This window comes from Dryobates pubescens, chromosome 20, assembly GCF_014839835.1.
Source record: "Dryobates pubescens isolate bDryPub1 chromosome 20, bDryPub1.pri, whole genome shotgun sequence".
NCBI classification, from domain to species: domain Eukaryota; kingdom Metazoa; phylum Chordata; class Aves; order Piciformes; family Picidae; genus Dryobates; species Dryobates pubescens.
In genome coordinates this window covers 7,696,353-7,719,539 of record NC_071631.1, presented here as the reverse complement: position 1 = coordinate 7,719,539, position 23,187 = coordinate 7,696,353, and the positions used below count along the sequence as shown (strand labels likewise).

Below are 23,187 nucleotides of genomic sequence, written 5' to 3'. Positions count from 1 at the left end.
CCAAGAGGGAAGCTGCAGAGTGGTTTGATGAGGCTGGCTGCACAGCCCACAGCTTGGGAGCGTGGAAAGAAAGCAAGCTCTGCAGACTGCCAGGGCTCTGTGAGAATGCTGCTGCCTGGGGCTCCCATGGGACAGCCACAGGGGGATCCTGATGGCTTCTCACCAAAATGCCTGCAGTCACTGAGGGTCTACAGAAGCATGGCAGGCTGAGCACCACGACCAGCCCACTCCCTCCACATCACCTCAGCTGCAGCTGAGCTTTTCTTCTGGGCTCTCTTGCCACCACACACCAGTCAGGAACAGCTCTCCCTTACACATTCCCTTGGGAAATCTGAGGGCAGCACTGCAGGTTCCTGCCCACCAAAGGTGCTGCCATTCCAGCCTCCCAGCCATGCTGGGTGCTGTTTCAGCCTCCTTATCACACAATGGTAGGGGATGGGAGGGTGGATCACCCAGCCCACTCAGGGCAGGGCACACAGGAACACATCCAAGTGGGTTTGAAAGTCTCCAGAGGAGACTCCACAGCCTCTCTGGGCAGCCTGCCCCAGGCCTCCAGCAGCCTCACACCAAAGAAGCTTCTCCTCATCTTCAGGTGAAGCCTCCTGGGTTCTAACTCATATCCATTATTCTTTGTCCTATTACTGGATGCCTTCATCCTGGCACTCACCCCTCAGATATTGACAGACATTGGTCAGCTCCAGGGCTCTCAGCCTTTCTTCATATCAGAGATGTTCCAGTGCCTTCATCATCCTCGTAGCCTCCCCTGGACTCTCTCCAGCAGGTCCCTGTCTCTCCTGGAGCCCAGAACTGCACACAGTATTCCAGGTGTGGTGTCAGCAGGGCAGAGCAGAGCAGGAGGAGACCCTCCCTAGGCCTGCTGGACACTTACTAATGCAGCCCAGGACACCACTGGCCTCTTTGGCCACCCTTCTGGAAGCCCATGCACGCACCATGGCTGACATGGCAGCACCCAGTTGCATTCCAGCTGAGGCAGCAGGCCAGGCACAGGCAGAAGATGAGCAGATGCATGGAACCACCTCAGCCTGCTCTATCAGCAGCTTTCTTTTTTGCCATTTTTAACTTGTGCTGTGGAGAAAGAAAGGCACTTGGAGCCACCTGAGCAATGAGAGGGCTGCCAGCATGTCATCTGAAACACTTCTGACCTCTCCTGGCTTTCACACTGGACTCAGCTGCTCAGATTTCTGCCTGACCTGTGGACACCAGCATGGACACCAGCACTTCTGCTGGTCTGTGCTCATGGCTTTCCCCCTCAGAGCATGCTCTGGTGAACCAGATGCCTGACCCCCTCCTTCTGGGTAGGAGGCAACCCCAGCAGACAGCTCCCAGCACCACCCTGACCCCCAGCCACCACCATCATAGAAAGGTTCAAGCCAGAAGGGACCTCCAAAGCTCATCCAGTCCAATCCCCTGCACTCAGCAGGGACATCCTCCACTAGATCAGGTTGCCCAGAGCCCTGTCCAGCCTCACCTTGCATATCTCCAGGGATGGAGCCTCAACCACCTCCCTGGGCAACCTGTTGCAGTGCTCCAGCAGCTCCTGGTGCAGAACTTGTTCCTCACATCCAATCTCCATCTGCTCCTCTCCAGCTTAAAGCCATTGCCTCCAATCTTGTCCCTGCAGGCCTTTGCAAACAGTCTCTCTCCACCCTTCTTGTAGCCCACTTCAGGTACTGGAAGGCTGCTCTAAGGTCTCCCTGGAGCCTTCTCTTCTCCAGCCCCAGCTCCCTCAGCCTGTCCCCATAGCAGAGCTGCTCCAACCCCCTGAGCATCCTTGTGGCCCCCACTGGACCTGCTCCATCAGCTCCAGGTCCTTGCTGTGAGGGCTCCAGACCTGCACACAGCACTGGAGGTGAGGTCTCACAGAGCAGAGTGGCAGAATCACCTCTGCTGGCAGTCCTGCTTTGGATGCAGCCCAGGCTGCCCTGGGCCTTCTGTGCTGCAAGCTCACCCTGCCTGCTCCTGTCCAGCTTCTCATCCATCAGCACTCCCAAATCCTTTCCCTCAGGGCTGCTTTCTAGCACCACATCCTCCAGTCTGCACTGACAGTGAGGATTGTTCCAGCCCAGGTGCAGGACCCTCCACTTGCTCTTGTTGAACCTCATGAGGTTCACCTGGGCCACCTCTGCAGCCAGTCCAGGTCCCTCTGGATGCCCTCCTGTCCCTCTGGTGTACCAACAGCACCACTCAGCTTGGTGTCACCAACTAAACCCAAATGAATAAACACAGACTGACATCAGACCTGAAGGAGACCTTTCCAGAGCAGGTAGCTGCAGAGGTGGCTCAGAATTCATCCTGACCCACAGCTTATTTTCCTTCCACCTCCTGGCCAAGACTGGAGTTTTCCTTCTCCTTGTCCATGCACAGCCATGTTCTGGCTGCTCCCAAGCCAGGCTGCTGAATCTGCAGCACCTCCCCTGGCTAGGTCTCTGACATTCAGGCTAGGGAATTCTTCAAAGGAACCCTGTAACAATCAGTGTTGGTGTTCCCATCTGGAGTGCTGATCCCCTTGTGTGATCTGCAATATCTGATGGCTGCAAACCATTATTCCCCTTTCTGCCAGGAGGATTTTGTGCCATTTCCAACATCTCTCTCTCTCTGGAACTAATTTTATCTTCCTACCACGTAAGAAGTGGATTGATAAACTCCAGACTTCAGGACTGGCTCCTCAGACACATTCCTGTGCAAGATGTGAAGACATTGAGGTGTCTCAAAGATGTGATCATGAGCAACACACTTCCTCAGCCCCTGAGCCAAGTCTTGGGGGAGAGCATACACTGAGAGGCACAAAACCAGGGCAAAACCCTTGGGCAGACCATGCCTCCAGGAGGGAAGTATCAACTCTGTGACTTCCTTCTGGACACCTTCAGGTGGGAGGTGAGAGGAGATGGGTCAGCCTCCTGGCAAACAACAGCTGGATCATCAGACACTGCCCAGTGGAGCTCAGGGGGAAGCCAATGGCTCAGGGTGAGGGGAAGGGCAGGGAGCACTGGAAGGGATCACTCAGCACCCCGAGGGAGGCTGCAGCAGTTCCTATGTCTCATGGCTAGGGAGGAAGTGAAATAAAACCTTGCAGATTCCAATAAAGATTTGCTTCTCTCTCAGAGAAAACCCAGCATGGGCCTTGGCTCAGAGCAGAAACATCTTGCTGTGGATCCCTGAGCAAACCTTGCTCTGCACAAAGGCTGCAAGGAACCTGCAGGCCTGGTGCTCCCCAGGATGAGAGCAAGGGAGAGAGGAAAGGGCTTTTGAAAAAGCCAGGGCAGAGGCTGGCTTGAGTCCTTTGGGAACAGTCCCTCTGCAGCCTTCCTGGAGCCCCCTTCAGGCACTGCAAGGCTGCTCTAAGGTCTCCCTGGAGCCTTCTCTTCTCCAGGCTGAACAACCCCAGCTCCCTCAGCCTGTCCCCATAGCAGAGGAACCTGGGGTTCCCCTCAAAGCAGCTCCAGGACCTCTGGGCTGGGTCACACACACCCCCAGCCCAGGGCCAGGCTGGGGGTGAGACAGAGCAGGAATGGAAGCTCTGCAGTCATGAAGCTACTTTGGTCTGCTCCCAGCCAGGTACCAAAGCCCAAAGCCATCCATGAGAGCAGCTGGCTTACAGAAGAGCCTGAAATGGGATTCTGCCTGCCAGGGTTCCAGAGTCACCCCACACAAAGGCACACAATGGGATGCTTCAAAGACTCCACATGAGAGGTTAAAGAGGAGTACACCAAAACCACAGCTCATGGGTGCAGCAGAGGCACAGCTACAGGCCAGGCTAGCACAGCACCCCTCCCAGCCCCAGTCCTGACTGCTTTGCCCCACAGCAGTCACACACTGTAAACCCTCACAGCTCTCTCAACACCCAGGACACAGATTCAACAAAAGCTGTGTCAGCAGCCTTATCCTTTTCTGATGGACAGGATCTCACCAAACCCTCAGCTCTTTATGGGATGGGAGATGGGGGAAGGAAGCATCAGGTGGATAAACAGACACAGGGTTTGGGAGATTGAGGCTGGAGATGAGGAAGAAATTGTTGAGAGTGAGGGTGGGGAGACACTGGCACAGGCTGCCCAGGGAGGCTGTGGATGCCTCCTCCCTGGAGGTGTTCAAGGCCAGGCTGGATGAGGCCTTGAGCAAGCTGGGCTGGTGGGAGGTGTCCCTGCCCATGGCAGGGGGTTGGGACTGGATGAGCTTTGAGATCCCTTCCAACCCAACCCCTTCTGTGCAATGACTCTGCTGGCCATGCCAGCACAGGCTGTGCAGGGAGCAGCCCTGACAGAAGCTGCTGCATTCCCTGTTTGGAGCAATCTAAGCTTGATGAAGTTTCAGCCTAACATCCTCAGGAGACCAGAAGCAGGGGAAGGAGCCTGAGAGGGAACAAAAAACCAAAGGGATGGTAATTAGGGGACACAACAGAAATGCAAATGAGAAAAGCCTTGGAAAGGAGAGTGAAGGAGGTGACCCCAGGCCTGCACTACCCTGAAGGATGCACTTCAGCAGGAGGCAGGAAGAGCTCCCCAGGGACAGGCACACAGGGCAAGGTGTCCCCACTGAAAGAGAGGAAGGCAGAGGAGAGCTCAGGGAGCAGACAAGAGCAAACCAGCCCTGAAGACAAGGTAAAGGACAAACTCTCTGCTCTCTAACGAGCTAAGGCACTGCAGAGGTGGGGGATGATGCTGCTTACATCTGGAAAGGCTCCTTCCTGGCTCTGCTTCCCTTTTATTTCCCTTCCAGTCCCTTCTATTTCCTAACAATTAAATGGAAGGGTCTGAGCAGCCCTTGGGAAACCACACAGGATGGCAACTTTCACCCTTAAGCCTCAAGTGGCATCAAAGCAATTGCTTGTGTGCAAGGTGTTCTCTTAGAATCATAGAATCAATAAGGTTGGAAAAGACCTCAAGGATCATCAAGTCCAACCTGTCACCCAGCACCTCATGACCACTAAACCATGGCACCAAGTGCCACATCCAATCCCCTCTTGAACACCTCCAGGGATGGGGACTCCACCACCTCCCTGGGCAGCACATCCCAATGGCTAACAACTCTCTCTGGGAAGAACTTTCTCCTCACCTCCAGCCTAAACCTCCCCTGGCACAGCTTGAGACTGTGTCCTCTTGTTCTGGTGCTGGTTGCCTGAGAGAAGTGACCAACCCCTTCCTGGCTACAACCTCCCTTCAGGTAGTTGTAGAGAGCAAGAAGGTCTCCCCTGAGCCTCCTCTTCTCCAGGCTAAGCAACCCCAGCTCCCTCAGCCTCTCCTCACAGGGCTGTGCTGCAGACCCCTCCCCAGCCTGCTTAAGGGTGAATTCTTCATAGATCCAGACACAACCCCCTGTTCCTGACTCCAGAGCCATACAGCCAAGTCCCCAGACCTGCCAAAGGCAACTCCCTGCCCTCCTGAGCCTCCTTCCTTGCAGCAGACAAGGTAAGATGATCCCTTTGCTTTAAGCATCATTAAACTGCCAAACCCCACTCAGCACAGCCAGCCTCAGAGTCCAGCTCTCCCCTCCAACTCTCCCAGCAGCTGATTCTCCTTGTGCAAACACAGGGCAGACAAGGCAAAGTTCCTGCTGATCTGTCCTGTCTGCAAAGGAAATGAAGAAAAAAATGATCTGAAGCCTCAGGGGATGGAGCAGAGCCACACAAACCTGGATTCACCCCTGCAGAGCTGAGGAGAACTCAATCCCTGCTGCTGGGAGCATGGAGCCAGAGCTAATCCAGCCCTGCAGGGGTGGGGAGGGCGAGGGCAGAGGCTGTGCTGCTAGCACCACAGCAGCCTGCCAAGGCAGCAGGGCTGCACAGCAGAGCAGAGCTCTCAGCCCCCTGCACCCCAGGGAGAGGGCCCTGCCAGGGCAGCAAACAAGCATCTTGGGTTCATTTTCTCACTCCTGTAGGCAGATATGAATTCATCTTCTCCTTAGGAAAAGGAAATTGCAGCAGTGCAACATGTCAGGAGATGAGCAGAGCCAGGCTCCCCCAGCATTAATTACTGCCTGCTATTTTTAGCCCGAGTGCAACTCTGGGCTCGGCTCTGACTGAAGCAGCTGAAATCCCAGCAGTCCTAGCTGCAGGGCTCCTGAAAGAGGTGAAACCTCCTCTGGAGGCTGCAAAGGGTGGATGCAAGGAAATTCTAACAGGTGCCCATCAAAACTGCTGCCAATTTTAACAAGGAAGAGCAATCCAGCAGCACACAGAGGTTGCTCCCAGAGAGGGAACCCCCCCGGCCAGTCCCTGCAGGAAACCCAACCCCAGCACGGTGGGGCTCGGAAGGGACCTCTGGAAGGGAGCCAGTCCAGCCCCCCTGCGGCTAAAGCAGGGTCACCCAGAGCAGGTTTCAAGACACAAGAGGTCTTCACCCTTGCCACAGAAGCAGCTAAACCATTGCACCTGAGCTGCAAAGCAAAGAGGAGCCTTTTACTCACCGGGATGTGAACCGGCACCACTGTGGGTGCTTCAGGAAGCTTTCAGGTGCTTCAGACCCTTTAGGGAGGGCCAGTTTCTAACCTGACAACATCCACTTTGATGACACACATCCCTAAGGCACAAGGTGATGACCAGCACTCAAAGTGGCTCACAGGACCACCTGGGTACTTAGATGTTCAAGGGTTCTGTAACTACCTTCAGGATCTGATTCAACCCTGGCCAGATCACTTTTAATTCAAGAGAAGTGGATGGAAATGGCATGTAAAGAAAAAGTTGTGAGGCTGCCTCATGCTCCTGAAGGGCCAAGAGTCTGGAAAGCTCCAAGCTCTCTGGTGAGGCCCTGCAGTGCTGTCTGAACAGGGCTCCATCAAACCTCTTTTTCTGGCAAGGGCCTCACAGCAGCTGCCAGTGAAAAACTACCCAGGCCCAGGGGGAAGCCAAAGTCCACCCTGCAGCTCTGCAGCTATGCTCAGTGGCTGCCAAAGAGCTAATGAAGAAAAGGCCTTCTCACAGAGATCTGCCAGACATTAAACTACCTGCTGGACATTCTCTGCAGCTCAGGAAGCCATCAAAGACCACAGAGCTGTGCCAGGGGAGGTTTAGGCTGGAGGTTAGGGAGAAGTTCTTCACAGCAAGAGAGATTGGCCACTGGAATGTGCTGCCCAGGGAGGTGGTGGAGTCCCCATCACTGGAGGTGTTTAGGAAGAGACTGGATGGGGTGCTTGGTGCCATGGTTTAGTTGATTAGATGGTGTTGGGTGATAGGTTGGACTTGAGGATCTCAAAGGTCTTTTCCAACCTTGTTAATTCTATGCTATGCTATGGTATGCTATGCTATGCTATGCTATGCTATGCTACGCTATGCTATGCTATGCTATGCTATGCTAAAGAGCATTTAGAGACTTCCCAGCCAACAGCAACTTGAACTGAATGAGCAGGCCCAGAGCAGACCACGTCCCCTGCTCAGGTTTGGTGGTTAACTGCATAGTGTAGCATAGAATAGGGCAGGGACTTGCTGGAGAGGGGACAGCAAAGGGCTGCAAAGATGCTGAGGGGCCTGGAACATCTCTGTGAGGAGGAAAGGCTGAGAGAATTGGGGCTTTGGTCTGGAGCAGCGCAGCCTGAGGGGCATCTGATCAATGCTGATCAATACTTCAAGGGTGGGGGTCAGGAGGATGGGACCAGGCTTGGTTCAGTGGTGCCCAGGGACAGCACAAGGGGCACTGGGCACAGACTGAGCATCAGAGGTTCTTCTGAACATGAGGAGGAACTTCTGTGATTGAAGGGTGGCAGAGCCCTGGAGCAGGCTGGCAGAGAGGTGGTGGAGCCTCCATCTCTGGAGACATTCAAACCCCACCTGGATGTGTCCCTGGGTGATCCTGCTTTAGCAGGGGGTTTGGACACAATCTTCAATGGTCTCTTCCACCTAGTAACAAGTGATAGAATGAGAGGAAATGGCCTCAGGTTGCCCCAGGGGAGGTTTGGAAGAAACTTCTTCACTGAAAGGGTTCTCAAAACCTTGCACAGACTGCCCAGGGAGGTGGTCAGATCCCCATCCCTGGAGGTGTTTCAAAGAGGCAGAGATGTGGTGCCGAGGGCTGTGGCTTAGCACCAGCCTCAGCAGACTTAGAGTCTGGTTGGACTGGGGGATCTTAAAGAGCTTTTCCAGCCCAAACAGTTCTCTGATTCTATGTAAACTTTCACCCCCTGGAGAACAGGGCAAGCTGCAGTGCCTGTTACTGAACTACCAACACAGCCCTGAACCAAGCACAACCCCAGCAGCTGGTGGGGACAGCACATCCCTGCATCAGTAGAGCCTTCAACCCTCCTTCCACAGCTCATGCTCTAATGGAGACCCTCACTTGAAACACCTTTCAAAGAACCTGCACAGCCTCAGAAGTTCTTTTCTTTAGGAATCTGATCAGCAGCTGATAACTGAGCTGATCACTGAGATGTTTCCATGGTCCTGCAGGCAGGCACAAGCTTGCCAGAAACCTGGAGCTGGAATGGTGCAACTGCAATCAGCACACTGCTGCCCAGCCCAAACACAGCACCCCAGTCCAGAGCTGCCTGGCAGTGGGCTTGCCACCAGCAGAGAGCAAGGAGCATCACCTGCCAGGTACTTCTCACCAGCCTGGTAGGTCACACAGAACACAGCCAGATTGGCTTTGAAAGCCTCCACAGAAGCAGACTCCACAGCCTCTCTGGGCAGCCTGCTCCAGGCCTCCAGCACCCTCACAACAAAGAACCTTCTCCTCATGTTCAGGTGGAACCTCCTGGGTTCCAGTTTGTGTCCATTGCCCCTTGGCCTCTCCCAGGACACCACTGGCATGAGCCTGGCCCCTTCTTGCCCCCCACCCTTCAGCTATCTGTAACCATTGCTCAGATCCCCTCTGGGGCTGCTCCTCTCCAGGCTAAGCAGCCCCAGGGCTCTCAGCCTCTCCTCACCACGCAGATCTTCCAGGCCCTTCAGCATCCTCATAGCCTCCACTGGAGTCTGCAGTAGTAAAGCAAAACAGAAATCCAGTTCTGAGATAACAGGTAATGAGGCTGAAGCCTCCTGGGAATCCACACCCCTCTAGCTGAGCAGAGAGGAGGGCAGGGGCACTGCAAAGGCATCTTGCACGCCTGCTGCCACAGCCTCTCCTGCCAGGGCTACAGGGGCAGTCACCCACTGCCAGTGCTGAAACAAGGAGCAGATCCTAGCAAGGGCAGGAAGGAAGCACGGGGACTGTGAGAGAAGCCTTCCTGCAACACAGACAGCTTCAGCACCACTGCTGCCCTACAGCCTGGAGCACAGCCCAGCCCACCCTGGCTCGGAGAGCAGCTCGCATCCCAGGGAAGAGTTTCACAGCATGCTCCCCCTCTCTGAAATGAAGTCACAGCCTACTCCTACTGTGGATCTCTCCCTGAAATGCATCCTAGCAGTGTTACCAATGATTCAAATGAAGAAATGTCACAGTAACACCCTGGAGTGATTTGGGAAGAGCCATGGCAAGCAGGGAAGGGGATGGAAAATGAGCTGCAGCCTGTGAAGTTCCACAGCAAACACACACTGCAGCAGTGTGCCAGCACAGCAATGGGAACAGAACCCCACCTGTGACAGAGAACATTCACAGACTCATGGAAGGGATCTTAAAGGTCATCCAGTTCCAACCCCCTGCCATGGGCAGGGACACCTCCCACCACCCCACGTTGCTCAAGGCCTCATCCAAACTGGCCTGGAACACCTCCAGGGAGGAGGCAGCCACAGCCTCCCTGGGCAACCTGTGCCAGTGCCTCCCCACCCTCACTCTCAACAGCTTCTTCCTCATCTCCAGTCTCAGCCTCCTCTCTTCCAGCTCGGAGCCATTGCCCCTCACTTTGTCACTCCCAGCCCTTGTCAAAAGTCCCTCCCCAGCTCTCTTGTAGCCCCTTCAGGCACCAGAAGGCTGCTCTAAGCTCTCCCTGGAGCCTTCTCTTCTCCAGGCTCCTTCCTACTCAGGAAGTTTTACCTGCAGCATCTCTCTATGACGTTGTGAGGCAATGCAACTTTCAATGTCATCTTGTTGACAACCAACCAAAACCTGTGGAGGAAGTTCAAGACATCCACTGGGCTATAGCAGTGTGAGACAAGTGGGGAAATCACTGCCATCAGCACAGATCAAGGACTGTTAAGTTATGGCCGGCAGAACAGGAGGAGTCAGGACTGGGGCTTCCCAGCTGCCACACGTGTAATTAAACACAGGGAGTGCAGGAGCACAGAAGGGAGAGGTGGAAAGAGAGATGAACCTCGGTATAAATGATTGCTTTTCCATTTACAGAACTGCTCTTCTCTTTGGTGGCCTGCCAGAGAGAGGGTGAAATGTCAGAATGAGGAGGTTAAAGCACAGCAATACCAGCCTGAAATCGAGCACAGCTCCTTAATCATCCCCATCACCAGGCACCGGAGCAGACTGTGAGGAAAGGCTGCATCAGCAGCGCTGGAAATCTTTAAGAGCAGCTTAGACCTCTAGGAAACACTGCCTGTAGGAAATCCCTCAAGGTCACTTCTGGAAACACTGAAACAACCAAGAATTTCTGCCCAAGCACAGATCCGACCACACAGCCACTGCAAGGATTTGATGGTTTAAAGTCATCGTGGTTTCAAATTTGCCAGAACAATACCAAAGCAAACAAGGCCGGGGTGCAGGGAGCGGCGGCGTGCAGGGAGCGGAGCGCGGAGCACGGCTGCTGCCCGGCTGCTCGGAGCGGAGCGCAGGGAGCCCCGTGAGGAGCCCGGCAGCCCCCGGGCTGCACGGAACGGAGTGCAGGGAGCGGGGTGAGGAGCCGGGCAGCCCCCGGGCTGCACGGAACGGAGCGCAGGGAGCCCCGTGAGGAGCCCGGCAGCCCCCGGGCTGCACGGAACGGAGCGCAGGGAGCGGGGTGAGGAGCCGGGCAGCCCCCCGGCTGCAGGGAGCGGAGCGCAGGGAGCGGGGTGAGGAGCCGGGCAGCCCCCCGGCTGCAGGGAGCGGAGCGCAGGGAGCGGGGTGAGGAGCCCGGCAGCCCCCGGGCTGCAGGAAGCGGAGTGCGGAGCCCGGCAGCCCCCGGGCTGCACGGAACGGAGCGCAGGGAGCCCCGTGAGGAGCCGGGCAGCCCCCCGGCTGCAGGGAGCGGAGTGCGGAGCCAGGCAGCCCCCCGGCTGCAGGGCACGCACTCGGCTTATTTTTAGAGTGGAACTGCTGCAACTTCCTCCTGGGTCCCCAGCAGACTCCACCACTTCTGCTGCCTGCTTGCTGCCTTCCCTTCCATCATACCCTGTGGGCGTAAGCAGGAATCTCTCCTGCCTCAGGGGTGCTGCTCGGCCAGGAGGGGCCACGCTCCGGCGAGAAACGGGAGCGGGAGGCAAGGGCCTCTGCAGCAGCGCCAGCGGGGAGGCGAGCACCTGCTAGGCGCCCCAACATCTGCTAGGAGCCCCAACACCCAACAGAGCCCACCCAGCAAACCCAAGCCCAGCCCCAGCCTCACCCGAAGGCGGCTACCCCTGCAGCCCGGCGGGCTCCAGGCGCAGGAGGCAGCGCGGTGCGGACGCCGTTCCGTGCTGCCCCGGCTCCTGCCCGGAGCTGAGCTGCTCGTCCTGCTCCCCTCACCTGCGTGCAGCCCGGACCGGCGCCGCTCGCTGCCTGCTGGATTCACGGGGAGGGCCGGAGGCCTCTGGCAAGTATCCCAGGGAGGAAGGCCAAGAGCCAGGAGGCAGCGGAGGGGGAGCGCAGGGCAGCCCCCGCTCGCTGCAGACGCAGCCGGGCGCGTCCCAGCGCTTCGAACGCTGCGCTCGGCGCGGTGGGAGGAGGCAGGGGCTCACCCGGGACACGGCGGCAGAGAGGCCCGGGAGCAGGGAGAAGGGGCAGCCCCGGCACAGGGGAAGGCCAGGGGGGACAGCAGCCGGTGAGACAGAGACTGCGGCGTGGGCCACAGCCGCGCTGGGCTTCCACCCCGCACAGTGCTCTGCCGGTGCTGAACAGACACAGCACAAGCGTCCTGCAGCTCCCCTCCACACACCGATTCCCTCCTTTTCCCAGCAGGACCTTTTCCTGGAGCCAACCATCAGCAGTACCGTGGGGCACCTCCAAAGGGGCACCGACCTGCCATGCCCCCAAACTAACTGCAGCAGATGGAACTGCAGAATGGGGACTGTGCCCTTGCCATGATCAGAATCCCAGCATGGTGGGGTAGGAAGAGACCTTGGAGATCCTCCAGTCCAAGCCCCCTGCCACAGCAGGGTCACACAGGGCAGGGCACACAGAACACATCCAGATTGGCCTTGAAAGCCTCTACAGAAACAGACTCCACAACCTCCCTGGGCAGCCTGCTCCAGGCCTCCAGCACCCTCACAACAATGAAGTTTCTCTTCATGTTCAGGTGGAACCTCCTGGGTTCCAGTTTGTGTCCACTGCCCCTTGGCCTCTCCCAGGACACCACTGGCATGAGCCTGGCCCCTTCTTGCCCCCCACCCTTCAGCTGTTTTTAACCATTGCTCAGACCCCCTCTTGGCCTGCCCTCTTCCATACATATCCATGATATCCAGAAGGCACCTGACAGTGTCCAGTGCAACGCTGGAAGGACCAGGACAGGGGTGGAATTCCATGTTTCTCAATGGGCAAAGATGGAGCTTCCCAGATTTCCATCAGCATCTGCTCCTGTGGGTTCCATTGTTAAAAACAAACCCCAGCCCCAGGGAGGTTTCTGGGCTGTTCTGTGTCATAAGAGCCAACTGAAGTTGGGGAACTCACAGGTACCTCCAGAAGGCTTCCAACTGCTGCTGCCACCAGTTGATTCACAACACACAGAGAAAACTTTTGAGCAAGAACAGGAGAGAGGAGTGTGCATTGCAGCTTGTCCCAGGGAAAAACCAGCTCCCTCGCCCTGGCAATGGCCACATTGCCTCATGTCTGCTCTCCTGCCCTCATCTCTGCTGCCCAGTCACCAAGCAGCCAGTAGAGCTGCAGGGGTGACTTACCACTGCTGATAAAGTCAGATCTGAGGAAGACAGGTGCTGGTAGGCACCTTCAGAGCAGCTTAAGGCACTAGCTGGTGCCTCTGGCCCGCTGGCTGAGGCTGGCAGGCACACAGCAGAGAATCAGACACTCAGCTTTTCCTCCTCCTCACAGCCAAAAGCTTCCAGGTTTGACCAGGATGAGTCTGCATAAAACCAAGAGACTGCAGAGAGCTGGAGCAGAGGCAGAGACACCCACTCTGCTAAACCCCAGCTCCAGAGGCACAGACATTCCCCAGGTGTCAAAGAACCCTGCAGACTGCCATGCTGTACACCAACTGCTGCAGGTTTGCTCAGAAGCCTTTACAAAGAGCTAAGCCTGATTCTGGGGGGTAGGAAATTCAATACAGATGGAGATCTCAGGGAATTAAAAGTTTTCAGCACCAGCCAGACTGCAACCATGTCCCTCCTTGGCGAGGGCTCACAATTGAAGCTACCTCTGAGATTTCCTGTTAATGGGGAGTGCTGTGCAGGGCCATCAGCAAAGAGCAGAGCTTCACAAGCAAGAGGCTGTGGTGGGCCTACAAGCCCCACCACAGACTGCTCTGACACCACCAGCTCAGGTCACTAGACATGGACAAGTCCTGTTTGGTGGTGAGACTCTGGAACAGGTTGTCCAGAGAAGCTGTAGACACCTCATCCCTGGCAGTGTTCAAGGCCAGGCTGGATGAGGTCTTGAACAACCTGGGCTGGTGGGAGGTGTCCCTGTCCATGGCAGGGGGTTGGAACTGGATGATCTCTAAGGTCCCTTCCAACCCAAGCCATTCTAATTGCTTGCTCCAAGCAGACCTGACCAGCCTGAAGATTTCTTGTGCTTCCTGCTACTTGCATTATCACTTTAAACACTGAGCAAGCATTATACAGAAGCTTCCACTTGTATATATTTAAGCTTGGTAAGAAAGGAGTATTAAGGGGAGGGGGGGAACTGGGTATTTTCCTTTAGGCCTGGCCTCTGTCATCCTGCAAATACAGTGGGATGAAATGCTCTTGTCACACAGCCACCCCAGGGCATATCAGTGGGGCGAAGGAAGGGTCAGAGTTATTGTTCCCTCACACTGACAGCTTAATTCTGGGGATGGTTTTTACCTTGGCACGGTGCTGAACGCCATAAAACACATGCAGGAGGTTAACCATCTTGCAAAAGGAGCCAGCAGTGGAGCTGCTGCTCTGTCCTCAAAGCAGCTCCCTTCATTCCTCACAAAGCCCTCCTGGCCATCTCGTTAGGAAACTTTTCAAACGCAACTGGACGAGTAAACGACTCAAAATCTTCTGCTCTCATCACAAACCGAGCTGCAGTTGCAGCCAAGAAAAAGAAAAGCAGAAGAGACAGGGGGCTAGATGCAAACCTTACTGCTTTAGGAGGCCCAAACCTGCCAAGCCTTAAGCTCCAGCAGCTCCCAGCCCAGGCTGCCTGCAGGCTGTGCCAGGGGCTGCAGCGAGGAGCAGGCCAAGTGCCCTGCCACAAACACACCCTGCAGCACACAAATATGCAGCTGGCTGAGCTCTGTGCTTTTACACAGAACAGGACACAGACATACCCAAAACGGGGTCATTCCAGCCTGCTTGCTGCTACTGCTCCACAGAAGCTCAGCTAACACGGTCCCACCGAGCCCAACTCAGCCACAGCAAGGTGGGGATGGGCAGCAGAGAGGGGCAGAGATCACCCATGCAGACAGCAAGCCCCCACAAAAAGAGCACAGCAACAGAGCTTGCTCAGCTTAGGAAGAGAACAAGTCCTCAAATACTTCAAATTTAGCTGCAGAGATGTAAGGAGCAGAGTGCTCTCCACGGGCCCTGGGGATCAGAGAGGAAGGAACAGGCTGAAAGTGCAAGACAGAGATTTAGATGAAACCCCAGAAAAATCTATCTGATGGTGAGGAGGCTCAAGTGCTGACATAGATCATCTGCCCAGGATGGGGCACTGCCAGCAGGGACAGCCTGAAAAGAAGAAACGTTCCTCAGGAAGGCTTTAGACCTTACCTTGAGGCTGGGGGACAACAGCAACATCTCTGGAGGTCCTCTCTGGTCTGAACCTTAGAGCAGCACTGGCACAGGCTGTGGATGTCCCCTCCCCAGAGGTGTTCCAGGCCAGTTTGGATGAGGTCTTGAGCAACCTGGGCTGGTGGGAGGTGTCCCTGCCCATGGCAGGGGCTTGGAACCAGATGACCTCTATGGTCCCTTCCAACCCAAACCACTCTACAAATCTATGAAGCTATGAAACACAGCTTTCAGACAGTCCTTTAAATTGGCAAGGCCAGCACCCCCAGACCACTCCCATCCTAGTCTGGAACACAGCTACCCCATGAGCCTCATCACCATCTCATACCCCTGCAGCATCTGTCGTTGAAAGACACCAAACTGGGCTGCAAAAGTCATTCCCAGAGAAGTGCCTCAAGAGTTGAACATTATTAGAACTTCTGCCACAGGAAAACCAGGGGCCAAGGGCTCACAGCATGCAGGGGACACCACTCATGCTCCTGTCCTAAACTCTGCAGCTGCCTTTTTGGGGGGTTGTGGTGCTTTCAATTAGCTAATTGCTTGATTTGATTAATACCAAATATTGGACTCAAAAGCAGCTTAGCAAGATGCTGATTTATCACTTCCTAAGATGTAAATTACAGAACCAGGAGGACCAAGGGTCAGTGCCTCCCTCTCAAATGAAGCACACTTTAGCCTTTAACAAAAGGACTACTTTATGAAAGGAATACTTTAGTAAAATGAGTATCTAAATGCCTGTGTCTCCCTCTTGCCCGCTGTGGAGGACTCCCCTACTTCTCTTTGCATTTTCATACCATCTACTGGGCAGATCCTGAACTACCCAAGACACAGCACAGGCCCTGCAAGGCTGCAGCCCAGGGCAGTTCATGCCGAACCAAGCCCCCCACCAGCCCAATTTTGTTCTCCACAGCAGCACCAAGCCACAAGCCAGTGCCTGCTACGAAGCACATGGGAGCCATGAAACCACCACCCATGCTCCAAACGTCTCCAGTGAGTGCCTGGGGACACCACAGCCCCACCAGCAGAAGGTGAGAGAAGAGGAAGGCAGAGAGGAGGAGGAGGTGGCTGTACCTGCACCAGCAGCCTAACTACAACCTGCCACACATCTCAATCTGTGCCAGGGGAAGGTTAGGCTCGAGGTGAGGAGGAAGTTCTTCACAGAGTGATTGGACATTGGAATGTGCTGCCGAGGGAGGTGGTGGAGTCACTGTCCCTGGAGGTTTCAAGAGGGGATTGGACGTGGCACTTGGTGCCATGGTTTAGTAGTCATAAGGTCTTGGGTGACAGGTTGGACTTGATGATCCTTGAGGTCTTTTCCAACCTTATTGATTCTATGATTCTATGTCCTCACCCAGGCAGCTGAGCTGAGGAGGGAGCCTATTTCCCTCACTATTACTGGCTGCTGAAGAGGAGTTACCACATGGCTGTGCTCAGCCACTCACTGCACGGTGTTTACTATAAACAACAACAGAGCCAAAAATCCGAGCCTGCTACCCCAGACCTCGGTCTCCACACCCTGACTTTCAGCACTCAGCTGCTGAAACGAAAACATCCGAGGCCGAAGGGAGCCAGGCTGCTCCGTGCATCCCAGACACAGGCTCCCTGTTTAGCTTTGCTCTTGCTACCTTTGAAGACTCCAAAGTGCTGCCAGTTGTACACGGCAGCTTCAAAGAGCCTGCAGATTAAACCTCTGCGACACGCAGCAGCAGCCAGCCTGACACTGGAGTTATTTTTAAACACCTTACTGTGCACGAAAAGCTCAAATCTTGTCTCACTCCCAGCTCTGCTCAAGTGCTCGGCTCCGGGGGGCTGTGAAGGAGCCGCAGGCGTTCCCCCAGGACAGGCAATATGGAGATGTCTAGGTCGGGCCCCCAGGATCACCTCGGACACCTCCAGAAGCAGGGCCCTGGCGACGAGTCCTGCTCAGAGCATCCCTGTCCACAACGCAGGGTGCTTACGGCAGGCTTGCACCAGCGCCCTAAAGGACTCGTGGAGAGGGAAGAGCACAAACCTCCCCTGGGCACAGCCCGCAGGCAAGGGCCACCTCCTGCATGCAAACCCTCCGGCAGCTCGCTCTGGCTCCTCTTGTCCTGCAGATAATAAACAGCGGCCCGGCTCCGGCACAAACGGCGCCGAGGCCTCGGGGCGCGCAGGACAAGCCTGCCCCGGTGCTGCGGGAAGAGCTGCTGCGCCCTGCGCCCCCCGGCTGGCAGGGCCGTCCCGCATGAGCCCTGCCTGGGGACACCTGGCAGCACAACAAAGCCCCTCGCAGGCGCTCCACCGGCAGCTGCCAGCCGCTCGGGAACGGGCAGGCGGCCCAGGGGCAGGCGCGGGAGGCCGGCGCAGCCCCCGGGCCCTCTGCCCCGCTGCCGGGGGGGCGGCCCCGGGGGCGGCGGCAGCGCGGCCGTGACAGGCACCAACAGGTGCCGGCGGTGACAGGTCCCCCCCGGCCCGGCCCCGCGGGTCAGGCGGCGCCGGGCCGGGCCGCGCTGACAGGCGGCAGCGGGATCGGCGCCGGGCCGGGCCCACAGAGCTGCCACCGCGCCGCCGACGCGCACCACCCCCGCCCGCTCTCCGGCAGCGCCGGGCCGGGCCGAGCCGGGCCGGGCCGTAGCGCCCCCCGCCGCCCCCTCACCTGCGCGGCCGCCGAGCGCTGGGGCTGCTCAGTCCCTCGCCGCCGCCATGTTTCCGATGCGCAGTGAGGGCGGGGACCGGGGGAGGGAGCGCGGCCAGACCCGGCCCGGCCCGGCCCGGCCCCGCGCCGCCCCCTGCCGCCGGCCCCGCGCCGCCGCCGCCGTGCGCTGCGGGCTGCGCGCGGGGTCCTGCCCGGCCCGGCCCGGCTCGGCGCGGCTCCCACAAAGCCCTGCGGAGCGCCGCCGAGCGCGGTGCGGCGGCCCCACGCCGTGCCCGCGCAGGGCTGGAGCCCGCTCCTCATCCCACGCCTGTGGGCCCGGGGCAGACCCCCACCGTGATCTGTAGCCTGAACCTCCCCGTGCCCGCTCAGCACCTTCTGGGCACAGGGCAGACCCCCCTGCGCCCATCTGCGACGCTCTAGGGACAGGGCAGACCCCCATTGTGAGCCCCAAACGTGGGGCTTGACCCTTCTGTGCCCACCCAGCACATGCGTTATGGGCAGACCCACACTGTGACCACAGCCTGGGGATGGACTGCCCTGAGCCCACCTAGGACACACTGGGGCAGACCCCCACTGTGATCCCCATGCTGGGAATGGATCCCCCAGTGCCCACCTCCGGGCACAAGGCAGACCCCCACTATGGTCCTCAGCCCAAGGATGGACTCCCAGTGCCCAGCAGAGACCCTTCTGGGTGCTGCAAAGTGATGCCCACCCATGTGTGGGTCTCCACTGGTGACAGCTCTGTGCCTGCCCCAGGGCCCACTGGAGATGCTCAGGACTAGGGTGGACCCCATGCAACACATCCAGACCCTGGGGACAGGGAACCCCCAAATATTCCTACTCCATCTCAAGCAGGACCTCACCCTGCATGCAGCCCTTCTGGCTAGAGACAGCAGAGATGAACCTCAGTGCCCCCAATCCCACCAAGACAGCATCAGACCCCTTTGACTCCCAGCACTGTTGTATCTCACAACCTTCACAACATCATCCCCGAGCCTGCATCCAGACACAACCCACTGCAAGCCAACCCCATGAGAGCCTATGAACCTTGGTGACCTCTCCCGACCAGACATGGACCTCTCTGTGCACCTTCTGGGTCCTGCAGAGCCACCAGAGCCTACACATGGTACCCCAAAAGCATCCCCTAGCTCCCTTCAGCTAGGGAACTCCCAAGTAACAAGAGACAGGACAAGAGAAAACAGCCTCAAGTTGCTCCAGAGAAGGTTTAGGTTGAACATGAGGAACAATTTCTTCCCCCAACGGGTTGTTAAGCCCTGGAACAGGCTGCCCAGGACAGTGGTGGAGTCCCCATCCCTGAAGGTATTTGAAAGACAGGTAGCTGTGGTGCTGAGGGCTGTGGTTTAGTGTTGGGTTAAAAGCTGGACTCAGTGAAAAGCCTTTTCCAGCCCAAGCAGTTCTACAGCTTGGTGTGACACATGGCTGCTGCAATGGTTCCCCTTGCCCCCATGCCCCCCATCAGTGTTCCCTTCCCCACACCTCTTTGAGCCCCTTGCACCAACACACAGTCACCTCTCCATCCATAGCAGAGCTCACCACCTGCTCACAGTGCTGCAGAGAGCAGCACTGGCCTGGAGAGCCTCTGGTTCCTAAACTGCTCCCACGCAGGGGGTGGCCAGCTGGAAGTGCTGGTGAGGGCTTCGGGTTAACATGTGCAGTACTCAGGTATGGTGGGACCTGCGTTCACTTCGTGGTGCTGACTGTCAGCATGGCCTCTGAGAACCTTCCCCATAGCTTCAGAGGGCTGAGCAGTGCTGCTCATGGGTTCCATCAGCTCTGGTATTTCCCCATTTCCACAACAATCAGGATTTCATGAATGAAATCCATGCATGAGGGCTGCAAGATGGAGATGGGAGAGAACTCTCCCCAGTCAATTAAATCTGGAGTTAACCACAGGCGAGTTCAGAAGGGTTTCCATGTGACATCCATATGAGCACCACAGGAACCCAGTTTGATGAACACCACAGCAGAGAGGAGCCACAGAAGTGGTTTCTCATTGGTTATGAAGTGCTGCCAGAACAGCTCCGGCTCAAGCCAGCTCCTGGAGAGTGCCAGCGGCTGGGAGCTCACTGCGGCAGAAGGGCACCGCTCCCTCGCTGCGTGTGGGGTCAGGCCCAGCAAAGCAGGACCTTCAGAAGGAGAGGATGGAGGTGAACATAAGGCAATGTGCCTGGGAAGAAAAGCTCCTGCTGTCTGTACCCTCCCTTTCTCTCCCCCTTCCTCCCTCCTTAGTGCCTCTCAGCCATCGGGAGCGCACTTCCTCCTTCGGCTGCTTCCCACTCTTTGCAGTGTTCCCATGATATCATTGACTCGATTTGCTGCCAGAAATTGATCCTGAGTCTGGCATGGGTGATCTAAATATAGACCACGTTCTGCTAGAGAAACACCTCAGGTCCCATGGCCCCTGATCTTCTGCCCCTGAATCTGATATTTCATAGAGAGGTGAATAACAGGGCACGGGGCTGGCAGCAGAGGAGGATCTGAGGGAACATGTGCACGCAGTGATCCTGGCTTTCACATCCATGTGTTTGCTGACCTGACATCTCCCTTGAAGAGGGGAGGTGGAAATCTCCTCTCTGTGCCTTGAAAAGGCAGGAGGAAAGGTTATCTACTGAGTTTAAAGCCTTGATCAGAAGCAGATCACCTTGCAGGACCTCCCGTGCGTTCCCTTTCCCAAAGCATACTCATATTGAGACCAGCTGTTGGCTTTACCCAGGATAAACCCTCCCCAAAGGGTGCATTTTTGTGCTGAACAGCTCCTGGCTTGGGAAACCACCTCTGTGAATACAGGCAGTGGGAAACTGTCTGGGCTGATGTTTGCAGGCAGCTCTGCTTTTCCCTGCCAGGCTTCAGTCATCCTCTACCCAGAAGGCTGCACCCTGCGAGCCCACCCAGACATCCCCCAGTTTCCAACCTCCTTGTGAAGCAAAAGGGCAACTCTCATTGGAACACATTTGTTTCTCCTATTGCTGATGGCTCTTTTCAACTATTTCTATGTTCCACATCCCCTGTGGACACCAAGCCTGGCCACAGAGTGCCAAGGTGACACAGTGCCATGCCCATGGCTCACACCCCGTTCATCACACCCTCCCCTCTCCAGTGTACACCCCCAGACTTAACCAGGACTCCTCTGCTGAAGACTCACTGCTGCAGTTCAGCTCTGCTGTGCTCACCACTAACTTCTTCCTAGCATTGCTGCTTCCCTGAGCACATCCTTCCACCCCACCCTTGCTGCTGAACACCCCAGCAAGACTGGGTACATATAACTCTGCCTCCTATTCTCCTAACACCAATCTAGCTGGCCCTTAATTACCCGATGTGAGGATCTCACCATAGCTCAGCAGCAGCACTCTTCCTGTCTCAGCAGCTGTCTGGTATTGCCAAAGCCTGCCATGCATCCACCAGATCTTTCAGCATCATAGAATCATAGATTCATAAAATTGTTTGGGTTGGAAGGAACCTTAAAGATCATCCAGCTCCAACCCCCTGCCATGGGCAGGGACACCTCCCACCAGCCCAGGTTGCTCAAGGACTCATCCAGCCTGGCCTTGAACACCTCCAGGGAGGGGACATCCACAGCCTCCCTGGGCAACCTGTGCCAGTGTCTCCCCACCCTGATTCTAAAGAATTTTTTCCTCATCTCCAGTCTTAATCTCCCCTCTTTCAGCTCAAAGCCATTGTCCCTCACCCTATCACTCCCAGCCCTTGTCCAAAGTCCCTCCCCGGCTCTCCTGGAGCCCCTTCAGGTCCTGGAAGGCTGCTCTGAGGTCTCCCTGGAGCCTTCTTCTCTCCAGGCTGAACAGCCCCAACTCTCCCAGCCTGTCCCCACAGGGAAGGTTCTCCAGCTGCCTCTCTGTGGCCTGCTCTGGACCCGCTCTGTTTGGGTTATCCAGACATAGGTGTAAGAAATAAGTTCATTGTGAGCTGATTAAATGTCTTGGCTAAGAGCATCCTTGCCCATTGCTCTGGCAAGGAGGAGGATTCATTTTCTCTGCAAGAGCAGAACTTTGGCAGCTATCAAACACCTGATTTGTCAGCGCCGTTAATAAATTCCCTCTGTCCATTACCAGACACAGAGGTCTGCAGAGCCTTGCTTTGTTCCTGCCTCGTTCTAAACATTTCCTGCTGCTGCTCTTTAATCCCCCCAGCCCCAGACACGTCCCCTAATAGCTTGTTTCTTCTCTCCCTACCCTTCACAAATTACTGCGCCTCTTAATCTGCGCCGACCCCTCATCCTCCCGGAGGGATTCGCGACTCCAGAGCCCTCTTTGATGGGGCAGGCAGGCGGAGCCCCGGGCCGTAACGAGCTGCTGCGGATGGGTCATTAGCGCTGCTGGCTGCTGGGCTCCCAGCCAGGCGCGGGGCGAGGCAGCCGCCGGGGCTGCGGGGCACGGGCGCCGTGCGGGAGCGAGTGGGGTCACCGCAGAGAGCCGGGACCAGCGCACTGTGCCCGTCTGGAGTCAAGAGAGCTGGCTCTGTTTGGCCTGGAGGAGAGGAGCCTGGCGGGGAGCTCGTTAATGCTTGCAAATATCTAAGGGACTCTCCTCAGTGGTGTCTGGTGACAGGACAAGGGACAATGGACACAAACTGGAATACAGGGGGGAAATATTCTTCACTTTGAGGGTGCAGAGCCCTGGAGCAGGCTGCCCAGAGAGGTTGTGGAGTCTCCTTCCGTGGAGGCATTCCAAACCTGCCTCCTGGAGGTGCTCCTCTGTGATTTACTCAGGTGCTCTAGCATGGAGGTTGGACTAGATGATCTTCAGAGGTCCCTTCCAACCCCCACCAGGCTGGGAGTCTGTGATCCTTCCCGATGGAAGTGGGAGAACATAAATCAGTCCCTGAGGCCTGTCCTCCATCACTTGCATGTGGGGGAGCTGGATGAAAACTTTAATCAGTTTTCTTTTGCACAAAGAAGAAAAGAGGAAGGGAAGGGAAGGGAAGGGAAGGGAAGGGAAGGGGAAGGGGAAGGGGAAGGGGAAGGGGAAGGGGAAGGGAAGGGGAAGGGGAAGGGAAGGGAAGGGAAGGGAAGGGAAGGGAAGGGAAGGGAAGGGAAGGGAAGGGAAGGGAAGGGAAGGGAAGGGAAGGGAAGGGAAGGGAAGGGAAGGGAAGGGGAAAAGGAAGAAGGGAAGGGGAAAAGGAAGAAGGGAAGGGGAAAAGAAAAAAGGGAAAAGGGAAAATAAAAGGGAAAAGAGAAAAGAAAAGAGAAAATAAATAAAAGGAAAGAGAAGAAGAAAGAAAAGGAAAGAAAAGAGGAAAGAGAAAATAAAAGGAAAGGAAAATAGAAAAGAAAAGAAAAGAGAAGAAAAGAGACAAGAAAGAAAAGAAGGAACAAAGCAGAACTCAAAGCCCTCAAGGGACTGATGGTTGTGGGCATCCTTTTGGGAAACTTTTCTGTGTAAATCTACTATGAAGTCACCTGAAAACTGCTCCAGCTCAGCTGGGTGTCCATGGAGATACCCAGTGATAGGACAAGGTACAATGGACAGAAGCTGGAACCCAGGAGGTTCCACCTTAGCATGAGGAGAAATTTCTTTGGTGTGAGGGTGCTGGAGCCCTGGAGCAGGCTGCCCAGAGAGGTTGTGGAGTCTCCTTCTCTGGAGACTTT

General features: G+C 56.3%; 2 protein-coding genes across 3 annotated transcripts in view; one reads left to right on the top strand and one right to left on the bottom strand.

Moving 5' to 3' along the window:
- Positions 1-17,669, bottom strand: part of SCMH1 (Scm polycomb group protein homolog 1) — a 65,411-nt gene extending 47,742 nt beyond the window's left edge. For both annotated transcript variants that reach the window (XM_054170928.1, XM_054170929.1), the window contains exon 1: positions 17,565-17,669. The gene's annotated coding sequence lies outside the window, so the exon portion shown is untranslated. The remainder of the gene's footprint in view (positions 1-17,564) is intronic.
- Positions 10,186-17,908, top strand: LOC128898225 (collagen alpha-1(III) chain-like). Its single transcript, XM_054170903.1, has 8 exons — positions 10,186-10,195; positions 10,559-10,772; positions 10,855-11,018; positions 11,231-11,315; positions 11,429-11,761; positions 15,840-15,957; positions 17,182-17,531; positions 17,629-17,908. The coding sequence occupies exons 1-8, from the start codon at positions 10,186-10,188 to the stop codon at positions 17,906-17,908; spliced, it is 1,554 nt and encodes a 517-aa protein (XP_054026878.1).
- Positions 17,909-23,187: the final 5,279 nt, after the last annotated feature.

Bases quoted from the DNA above. Each gene is read 5' to 3' on its own strand.
- LOC128898225 (XM_054170903.1), top strand. The intron at 11,019-11,230 runs GTGAGGAGCCGG...CTCCTGCCTCAG, and splicing joins AACGGAGCGCAGGGAGCCCC to GGGTGCTGCTCGGCCAGGAG. The intron at 15,958-17,181 runs GTGAGAGAAGAG...GACACCTGGCAG, and splicing joins CACAGCCCCACCAGCAGAAG to CACAACAAAGCCCCTCGCAG.